The sequence below is a fragment of the Gorilla gorilla genome, chromosome 8 (genome assembly GCF_029281585.2).
Source record: "Gorilla gorilla gorilla isolate KB3781 chromosome 8, NHGRI_mGorGor1-v2.1_pri, whole genome shotgun sequence".
Classification (NCBI taxonomy): Eukaryota; Metazoa; Chordata; class Mammalia; order Primates; family Hominidae; genus Gorilla; species Gorilla gorilla.
This window is the reverse complement of record NC_073232.2, coordinates 34,750,883-34,762,153: the sequence shown is the minus strand read 5'-3', so window position 1 is coordinate 34,762,153 and position 11,271 is coordinate 34,750,883. Positions and strand designations below refer to the sequence as shown.

At 45.0% G+C, this 11,271-nt stretch overlaps 1 protein-coding gene across 4 annotated transcripts in view; it reads left to right on the top strand.

Moving 5' to 3' along the window:
• The first annotated feature begins 965 nt into the window (after positions 1–965).
• The window catches only part of LOC109028431 (uncharacterized), a 98,228-nt gene continuing 87,922 nt past the window's right edge, over positions 966–11,271 (top strand). For 3 of the 4 annotated variants that reach the window (XM_063709959.1, XM_063709958.1, XM_063709960.1), the window contains exons 1-2: positions 966–4,043; positions 9,950–10,010. In XM_063709959.1, coding sequence (XP_063566029.1) covers positions 2,251–3,342 — 1,092 coding nt within the window. In that variant the 5' untranslated portion in view covers positions 966–2,250 and the 3' untranslated portion in view covers positions 3,343–4,043; positions 9,950–10,010. The remainder of the gene's footprint in view (positions 4,044–9,949; positions 10,011–11,271) is intronic. The other variant, XR_010135164.1, reaches the window with a different exon arrangement.

Here is an 11,271-nt window from a genome sequence, read left to right as displayed (position 1 = left end):
CTGCCAGAGATTCATGCCCTATGCAAATGGCACACCTGGTCCTAACCAGTTTTTCATGCCCTATGTAGATCAGACACCACCTCCTGCCAGCTCATCTATAAAACCCTCTGCCTTTCACTGCAGATTGGCAATCCATTTTTCTGGGACCCACCCCCCCCCCGTCTCCAGCAGAGAGCTATTCGCTTTCTTTCACCCATTAAACTTCTGTTCTTAACCTCACTCTTTGTGTGTCTGTGTCCTTGATCTCTGTAGCCATGAGACAACAAACCTTGGGTGTCACCCCAGACAATGAGGCAGCTTCATTACCTTCTCGCTTAGGAAGTTGCTCATCTACTTCTCAGGCCTAGCTAGGTGTCCAGAATTTCCCTTGAAAGAATTCAAGATTTCCCTTTATTTCCATGATTGGGATGGAGGGCCCACAGGCCCCTAAGAGGGGCCCCCGCTTCGTCTCAACAAAGGAAACATGAATTTCTAGAAACTTCAACTTGAAAAGAATAGCCATTCATTCAACAGAAATGTTGAGCATCTACCAAGTGCCAGTGCTGGAGATTTTACAGTGATAACTAACATGGTCCCTGCCAGCCCTTTGCTGCCACAGGATGCCTACTTGGCTTGCAAGAGTCTATTGTTATTTGCAAGAATTTTACCAGCCTGTAGCCGGCATGTTGGTACTTTGGGGAGACAGCAAACTGAAGAGACAACAAACCTGGACAGCTGGTTGTTAAACATTTACTAGCACATTACTGCTTCTTGCCCCCCTAGGACTTACACTCTAGTGGGGAAGGAACTTAAAACATAATTACAAGTGTGATAAGTAGTAGCAAGTGGACGGCCAGGGTGCTATGGGAGGGCTTTGCCTGAGGGTACTCAGAAGTAAAAATTGACTTACATTCCTTCTTGTTTTTTGTTTGGTTTTTAGACAGTCTCACTCTGTCTCCCAGGCTGGAGTGCAGTGGTGCGATCTGGGCTCCCTGCAAGCTCCGCCTCCTGGGTTCACGCCATTCTCCTGCCTCTGCCTCCCGAGTAGCTGGGACTACAGTAGCTGAGACTACAGGTGCCCGCTGTCAGGCCTCTGAGCCCAAGCCAAGCCATCGCATCCCCTGTGACCTGCACATACACACCCAGATGGCCTGAAGTAACTAAAGAATCACAAAAGAAGTGAATATACCCTGCCCCACCTTAACTGATGACATTCCACCACAAAAGAAGTGTAAATGGCCGGTCCTTGCCTTAACTGATGATATTACCTTGTGAAAGTCCTTTTCCTGGCTCATCCTGGCTCAAAAAGCACCCCCACTGAGCACCTTGCGACCCCCACTCCTGCCCACTGAGCACCTTGCGACCCCCACTCCTACCCGCCTGAGAACAAACCCCCTTTGACTGTAATTTTCCTTTACCTACCCAAATCCTATAAAACGGCCCCACCCTTATCTCCCTTCGCTGACTCTCTTTTCGGACTCAGCCGGCCTGCACCCAGGTGAAATAAACAGCCGTGTTGCTCACACAAAGCCTGTTTGGTGGTCTTTTCACAGGGACTCGAGTGAAATTTGGTGCCGTGACTCGAATCGGGGGACCTCCCTTGGGAGATCAATCCCCTGTCCTCCTGCTCTTTGCTCCGTGAGAAAGATCCACCTACGAACTCAGGTCCTCAGACCGACCAGCCCAAGAAACATCTCACCAATTTCAAATCCGGTAAGCAGCCTCTTTTTACTCTCTTCTCCAACCTCCCTCACTATCCCTCAACCTCTTTCTCCTTTCAATCTTGGCGCCACACTTCAATCTCTCCCTTCTCTTAATTTCAATCCTTTCATTTTCTGGCAGAGACAAAAGAGACATGTTTTATCCGTGAACCCAAAACTCCGGCGCCGGTCACGGACTGGGAAGGCAGCCTACCCTTGGTGTTTAATCATTGCAGGGACGCCTCTCTGATTATACACTCACCTTTCAAGGGTGTCAGACCACGCAGGGACACCTGCCTTGGTCCTTCACCCTTAGCGGCAAGTCCCGCTTTCCCGGGGCAGGGGCAAGTACCCCTCAACCCCTTCTCCTTCACCCTTAGTGGCAAGTCCCACTTTCCTAGGGGGCAAGAACCCCCCAATCGCTTATTTCCACACCCCAACCTCTTATCTCTGTGCCCCAATCCCTTATTTCCACACCCTGACCTCTTATCTCTGTGCCCCAATCCCTTATTGCCATGTCCCAAACCCCTCTCTGCTCTTCTGGAGGGCAAGAACCCCACTCCCCTCCTCCATGTCTCTACGCTCTCTTTTCTCAGGGTTTGCCTCCCTCACTATGGGCAACCTTCCACCCTCCATTCCTCCTTCTTCTCCTTTAGCCTGTGTCCTTAAGAGCTTAAAACCTCTTCAACTCACATCTGATCTAAAACCTAAATGCCTTATTTTCTTCTGCAACACTGCTTGGCCCCAATACAAACTCAACAATTGCTCTAAATGGCCAGAAAATGGCACTTTCGATTTCTCCATCCTACAAGACCTAAATAATTTTTGTCGAAAAATGGGCAAATGGTCTGAGGTGCCTTATGTCCAGGCATTTTTCACACTTCGTTCCCTCCTTAGCCTCTGTTCCCAATGCGATTCCTCCCAGATCCTCCTTCTTTCCCTCCCGCCTGTCCCCTCAGTCCCAACCCCAAGCGTCGCTGAGTCTTTCCAGTCTTTCTTTTCTACAGACCCATCTGACCTTTCCCCTCCTCCCCAGGCTGCTCGTCGCCAGGCCGAGCTAAGTCCCAATTCTTCCTCAGCCTCCGCTCCTCCACCCTATAATCCTTCTACCACCTCCCCTCCTCACACCCGGTCCGGCTTACGGTTTAGTTCCGCGACTAGCTCCTCCCCACCTGCCCAACAATTTCCTCTTAGAGAGGTGGCTGGAGCTGAAGGCATAGTCAGGGTACATGTACCTTTTTCTCTATCAGACCTCTCTCAGATCAGTCAACGTTTAGGCTCTTTCTCATCAGACCCCACTAAATATATACAGGAATTCCAATATCTAACTCTGTCCTACAACTTAACCTGGAGTGACTTAAATGTCCTCCTGACTTCTACCCTCTCCCCAGATGAACGGGAAAGAGTTTTTTCTCTAGCCCAATCTCATGCTGATAACCGCCGGCTTCATGAGCCAGACCTCCAGGAAGGCATTAGAGCAGTTCCCCGAGAGGATCCCCAATGGAACTACCAGGCAAATTCCCCAGGTATAGCTAGGCAAGATTACATGGTTTCCTGCCTAGTTGAAGGGCTTAAAAAAGCAGCTTACAAAGCTATTACGACAAACTTAAAGAAACTACCCAAGGTAAAGGTGAAAATCCAGCCCAGTTCATGGCCTGCTTAGCAGCAACCCTTAGACGCTATACCGCCCTAGACCCAGAGGGGCCAGAAGGCCGCCTTATTCTTAATATGCATTTTATCACCCAATCCACTCAGGTTCGACTCCTGGCTGGCTCGTTTGGCAGCAACCCTGAGACACTTTACAGCCCTAGCCCCTAAAAGGTCAAAAGGCCATCTTATTCTCAATATACATTTTATTACCCAATCTGCTCCCGACATTAAATACAACTCCAAAAACTGGAATCTGGCCCTCAAACCCCACAACAGGACTTAATTAACCTCACCTTCAAGGTGTGCAATAATAGAAAAAAGTTGCAATTCCTTACCTCCACTGTGAGACAAACCCCAGCCACATCTCCAGCACACAAGAACTTCCAAACGCCTGAACTGTAGCAGCCAGGCGTTCCTCCAGAACCTCCTCCCCGAGGAACTTGCTACACATGCCGGAAATCTGGCCACTGGGCCAAGGAACGCCCGCAGCCCGGGATTCCTCCTAAGCCGCATCCCATCTGTGCGGGACCCCACTGAAAATCGGACTGTTCAACTCACCTGGCAGCCACTCCCAGACCTCCTGGAACTCTGGCCCAAGGCTCTCTGACTGACTCCTTCTTGGCTTACCGGCTGAAGACTGACACTGCCCGATCGTCTCGGAAGCCCCCTAGACCATCACGGATGGCAAGCTTCGGGTAACTCTCACAGAGGAAGGTAAGCCTGTCCCCTTCTTAATCAATACGGAGGCTACTCACTCCACATTACCTTCTTTTCAAGGGCCTGTTTCCCTTGCCTCCATAACTGTTGTGGGTATTGACGGCCAGGCTTCTAAACCTCTTAAAACTCCCCAACTCTGGTGCCAACTTAGACAATACTCTTTTAAGCACTCCTTTTTAGTTATCCCCACCTGCCCAGTTCCCTTATTAGGCTGAGACACTTTAACTAAATTATCTGCTTCCCTGACTATTACTGGACTACAGCTATATCTCATTGCCGCCCTTCTTCCCAATCCAAAGCCTCCTTTGCGTCGTCCTCTTGTATCCCCCCACCTTAACCCACAAGTATAAGATACCTCTACTCCCTCCTTGGCGACCAATCATGCACCCCTTACCATCTCATTACAACCTAATCACCCTTACCCCACTCAATGCCAATATCCCATCCCGCAGCACACTTTAAAAAGATTAAAGTCTGTTATCACTCGCCTGCTACAGCATGGCCTTTTAAAGCCTATAAACTCTCCTTACAATTCCCCCATTTTACCTGTCCTAAAACCAGACAAGCCTTACAAGTTAGTTCAGGATGTGCGCCTTATCAACCAAATTGTTTTGCCTGTCCACCCTGTGGTGCCAAACCCATATACTCTCCTACCCTCAACACCTGCCTCTACAACCCATTATTCTCTTCTAGATCTCAAACATGCTTTCTTTACTATTCCTTTGCACCCTTAATCCCAGCCTCTCTTCGCTTTCACTTGGACTGACCCTGACACCCATCAAGCTCAGCAAATTACCTGGGCTGTACTGCCGCAAAGCTTCACAGACAGCCCCCATTACTTCAATCAAGCCCAAATTTCTTCCTCAACTGTTACCTATCTCGGCATAATTCTCATAAAAACACACGTGCTCTCCCTGCCAATCGTGTCCGACTGATCTCTCAAACCCAAGCACCTTCTACAAAACAACTCCTTTCCTTCCTAGGCATGGTTAGCGCGGTCAGAATTCTTACACAAGAGCCAGGACCACACCCTGTAGCCTTTCTGTCCAAACAACTTGACCTTACTGTTTTAGCCTAGCCCTCATGTCTGCATGCAGCGGCTGCCGCCGCTTTAATACTTTTAGAGGCCCTCAAAATCACAAACTATGCTCAACTCACTCTCTACAGTTCTCATAACTTCCAAAATCTATTTTCTCCCTTATACCTAATGCATATACTTTCTGCTTCCCGGCTCCTTCAGCTGTACCCACTCTTTGTTGAGTCTCCCACAATTATCGTTGTTCCTGGCCCAGACTTCAATCCGGCCTCCCACATTATTCCTGATACCACACCTGACCCCCATGACTGTATCTCTCTGATCCACCTGATATTCACCCCATTTCCCCATATTTCCTTCTTTCCTGTTCCTCACCCTGATCACGCTTGATTTATTGATGGCAGTTCCACCAGGCCTAATCGCCACACACCAGCAAAGGCAGGCTATGCTATAGTACAAGCCACTAGCCCGCCTCTCAGAACCTCTCATTTCCTTTCCATCGTGGAAATCTATCCTCAAGGAAATAACTTAGTGTTCCATCTGCTATTCTACTACTCCTCAGGGCTTATTCAGGCCCCCTCCCTTCCCTACACATCAAGCTCGAGGATTTGCCCCACCCAGGACTAGCAAATTAGCTTTACTCAACATGCCCTGAAGTCAGATAACTAAAATACCTCTTAGTCTAGGTAGATACTTTCACTGGATAGGTAGAGGCCTTTCCTACAGGGTCTGAGAAGGCCACCACAGTCATTTCTTCCCTTCTGTCAGACATAATTCCTCAGTTTAGCCTTCCCACCTCAATACAGTCTGATAACAGATGAGCCTTTATTAGTCAAATCAGCCAAGCAGTTTTTCAGGCTCTTAATATTCAGTGAAACCTTTATATCCTTTACAGTCCTCCATCTTCAGGAAAGGTAGAATGGACTGAAGGTCTTTTAAAAACACACCTCACCAAGCTCAGCCACCAAAAAGGACTGGACAAGACTTTTATCACTTTCCCTTCTCAGAATTCAGTCCTGTCCTCGGAATGCTACAAGGTACAGCCCATTTAAGCTCCTGTATAGATGCTCCTTTTTATTAGGCCCCAGTCTCATTCCAGACACCGGACCAACTTAGACTGTGCCCCCAAAAAAACTTGTCATCCCTACTATTTTCTGTCTAGTCATACTCCTCCATTCTCAACTACTCATACATGCCCTGCTCTTGTTTACACTGCCAGTTTACACTGTTTCTCCAAGCCATCACAGCTGATATCTCCTCGTGCTATCCCCAAACCGCCACTCTTAACTCTTGAAGTAAATAATCTTTGCTGGCAGGACTATGCTGAATCTCCTTAGGCACTCTCTAATCAGATGTCCTAGGTCCTCCCAATTCTTAGACCTTTTATACCTGTTTTTCTCCTTATTCCATTTAGTTTTTCAATTCATATAAAACCGTATCCAGGCCATCACCAATCATTCTATACAACAAACGTTTCTTCTAACAACCCCACAATATCATCCCTTACCACAAGATCTCCTTTCAGCTTAATCTCTCCCACTCTAGGTTCCCATGCCGCCCCTAATCCCGCTTGAAGCAGTTTATGCCCTGTCCTACCTTAACTGATGACATTCCACCACAAAAGAAGTGTAAATGGCCGGTCCTTGCCTTAACTGATGACATTACCTTGTGAAAGTCCTTTTCCTGGCTCATCCTGGCTCAAAAAGCACCCCCACTGAGCACCTTGCGACCCCCACTCCTGCCCACTGAGCACCTTGCGACCCCCACTCCTACCCGCCAGAGAACAAACCCCCTTTGACTGTAATTTTCCTTTACCTACCCAAATCCTATAAAATGGCCCCACCCTTATCTCCCTTCGCTGACTCTCTTTTCGGACTCAGCCGGCCTGCACCCAGGTGAAATAAACAGCCATGTTGCTCACACAAAGCCTGTTTGGTGGTCCCTTCACATGGACTCCAGTGAAACCCGCCACCACGCCTGGCTAATTTTTTTTTTGTGTGTGTATTTTTTTAGTAGAGACGGGGTTTCACCATGTTAGCCAGGATGGTCTCAATCTCCTGACCTCGAGATCCACCCGCCTCGGCCTCCGAAAGTGCTGGGATTACAGGCGTGAGCCACCACACCTGGCCGATTTACATCGCTTCTTAAAGTCAACTACATTCCTCCTTAAAATGTTTTCAGCACCGATTTATTTTTATTTATTTTTATTTTTGAGATGGAGTCTCACTTGATTGCCCAGGTGATCTCAGCTCACTGCAAGCTCTGGCCTCCCAGGGTCAAGTGATTCTTGTGCCTCAGCCTCCCGAGTAGCTGGAACTACAGGCATAAGCCACCACACCCCATTAATTTTTTGTAGAGATGGGGCTTCACCATGTTAGTCAGGCTGGTCTTGAACTCCTGACCTCAAGTGATCCGCCTGCCTCGGCTCCCAAGTGTTGGGATTACAGGTGTGAGCCACCACACCTGGCCAGCACTGATCTTTACCACATCTCTGAACTCCATTTTATATCTCTCCTATAAACATAATAATGTATTACCTAGTGTTATAGATAGGGTGCAGTGTAGAGAGATCTGAACTCAAAGTGAAGCCCTAACATTGCCAGCCTGTTTGGCTTTGGACAAGCCACCTAACCTCACTGAACTCAATGTTTTCTTGTGTAAAACAGAATAATCGTGATGTTTTGCAGGGTTATTTTGAACATTAGTATATTAGATGTATAACAATTAAATGCATTTTTAAATCATTTTTAGTCATGCAATTGTTTTTATTCTAACTCCTACTAGATTTTAAATACCTTAAGGAAAGAGAATACTTTACTTCCAGCATATGCTAGAAGTTGACATATGATAAAAGTTTGTTGAATTAATTCATTCTTAATTGAATTAAATTGCCCCTAAGTGTCTGTTTGAAAAGATAAACTGGTTATTTCAATTCAGATCTAGAATATACACTGCTTTGCTGTGCTGGAGTTGAGGATACATTTGTTTTAAAACTAAAAGGAAAACATTAACAAAAATTGTATTTAATTTTAACAAGTTAGTAATGACAGCACCAATTACATCAAAATTACTAAAGCTATTGATGCCTCTCTGTACGACCTTGGTAATAATGATTTTTGTTATTCCATCAGAGAAATTTCCAAAAAAAAGGAGTGCTATGTTCGATAATGTAACACACAATCCTTTTAGCGATTCTGCTTTCCATATCTCCCTTATTTCCATATTCCAGATATCTTGTCTAAGTCATTTCTAAATACTGTAGGAAACTGATTTTTAGAGTCTTGCATTTTAAGAGCTGGAAGAGATCTTGGCAATCATTTTCAGCTTCATTTTGCAGGTAACTGAAATTTTAAAAAATAAAGGACTAAAGGTCACACTATGAGGAAAAATCATCCCTTGTTAAACTGTTTGGCTTAGACAGATTGGAATCAGAACTACAATTTTCTGTTTTTTTTTTTTTTTTAAACAACCCTGTAAGGGAAACAAGAAAATATGAATTATAAAAATAGTCCCATACAACCATTGTGGAAAACAGAACAAAGTCTCCCTGCTGGCACCAAAAAATATGGCAAATGAAATAAATGAAGAATGAATAAAGCCATATAAATTAAATGTGAAATTGCACTAGCAAAAAATAAAAAAGAGAGAAAACAAATTTTCTGTTTTCTTCATAACACATGTGAACGACCCAATCTGAAGCAATGGGCATTATTGCTTCTTGTAAATTGCCTTTTCTTTTTCTTCCCAGACATTTCTAGTTCTAATCCTGCTGTCCTTCCTGTATTTGACAACCCAATCAAAGGCTGAGTACGTCAGACTCTTAGTTAGGCCAACGTTGATAAGGTTCTCTGGCACAGCACGGCTTCTTCCCCTCCCTTAACCTTTTTTCTCCTAATCCTTTCCGATCTGAGTCCACCGATTTTATATTTCTAAGCAATTAATTTTTTGGCTGGGCTGCGCGATCCACAGGTGGGGGATGATTGACAGCGCGCAGATAGGCTCCATCTGTTGGCGGCTGATAATGGCATCCTGGGGGCTTCTGGGTAATGTCTTTGCACACATAAAAGGGAGCAGCCTAATCTATTTGCAGCTCAGGCAGAAAAAGCCCCTCAGCTCGTATTGTTATTCAACGGGAACAACTGGTTACAGGCAGCACGTTTATGGGCACAGTGGGGTGGCTTGGGGAGGGGGCAAGGTTCCCACAGTGAGTGATGATTCCTCTAAAGCCCATGGTATTTTTCCCTCTTTGGGAAGAAAAGAAAACAAACAAACAAAAAACAGATGCGATGGGGAGAGGGGGAATTTTGTGACAATCCCAGGAGAGAGAGAACTTGGGGTTCCTGCCTATGCTTCGCTTCACACATTATCAAAGAAAGATGAGGAAAAGGGAAATAAATAATGATAATAATTAGAATTCAGTTGTGATGTAAACAAATAAATGAATACGGAAATGGTAGGGCTGGCTTCAGAGCCTCCGCGAAGGCTTGGTTAAATTCCTGGGTTCCTCATGGAACGTAAATGACAGCACTGGTGTTCTGGTAAGAGCACCCATGTGCAGGGGACTACACTTTAACACAAAGATGATCAGGTGTTCATCTAGGGTGAGTGGGGTGGGGGTAAAATTAAAATTGCTTTACTTGTGAAACGGATATTTCAAAGGCTCTGGACAAGCAGTACAAAGATATTCAAAATCAGAAAGATTTTTAAACATTGTCTTAAAGTATTTATAATTAGCAAATATTTCAGATTTAGGTAAACAATTGACGTGGCAATATTTGAGGAGAATATTTAAGGCTTTTAATCTAAAGCCTTAAAAAGGATGAAGTTTTTTTGCTTTTCTTGTCTGATTATCTTATTCCCTCATCAGACACCAGTTGGAGACAATTCAGCCTCATCGTCCCTTGCCAAAGGATGCAATGATTCTTAAGGTCAGTTCTTCTACTTTGATGTATCAAGTTGGATTTTTTTACAAGCAGTCTTTGATGTATTAAGTTGGATTTTTTTTCCCTCCCTTCTATTTTCTCTCTCTCATGTGTTCTCTCGCTCTCACCCCACACTCATTTCTCTTTTGGAACTCAGTAAATAAAAGTCCTTTTTTTTTTTTTTTTGAGACGGAGTCTCGCTCTGTCACCCAGGCTGGAGTGCCGTGGCGCGATCTTGGCTCACTGCAAGCTCCGCCTCCCGGGTTCAAGCCATTCTCCTGCCTCAGCCTCCTGAGTAGCTGGGACTACAGGCACCCACCATCACGCCCGGCTAATTTTTTTGTGTGTGTTTTTTAGTAGAGATGGGGTTTCATCGTGTTAACCAGGATGGTCTCGATCTCCTGACCTCGTGATCCGCCCGTCTCGGCCTCCCAAAGTGCTGGGATTACAGGCGTGAGCCACCGCGCCCGGCCCTGGGTGTTTTTATCTACTCCGAAAGACAATCTATATGGTGATTTGAGAATCCTTAATGGGTAAGGAAATTAAATGCGTATTTGCTTACAAGCATATAAAATGACTTGTTATCTCCTTTCACAGCTGATGTTTAGAAGATGAACCTATGTCAATAAGCATTTCTTTCCTCCACACTTAAACTCAGAATTATCATCTACCAGAAAGAATCAGAGGTGATATAAATGCAGTAGACAATGAAGTCTGTGTCTAAACAGCACTAACATCAATGCTCTTTAAGTGATTGAAAATAGAGTCAATATTCCATCAACCTCATTCATACTAGGGGGGCAGGAAGCTGGAGGCATTATTTTGACTAATATGACACTAAATAGTTTACAATGGATTATGTAATATTTTGGGGAATATGACACTAAATAGTTTACAATGGATTATATATGTGAGTGACATATACATTCTCATGGTCATGATAATTGACAAGACTCAGGTTTGTGGAGATACTGCTTTCTTTATCTCTGTAACTCAAGTTGACTTTTGATTCTCAGTGGCTAATTCTACTCTTGGTGTAAAGTGTAACTTAGTCACTTCTGAGATTTTTCTTCTATCTAGTCGAACAATTTCTCAGTCAATCTGTCTCTGCATCATATTTTGTTCTCTATTTTACATTCCGATCAAGGTCTAATTCCACAATTCTCAAATTCAGTCAAGTGAAGACTGTCCTTTCTTGACTTTTTGGAAAGCATCTCCTAGGGTTCAGGGGGAATTTATCTGTTAGTGCACAGGAACTATCCACAGT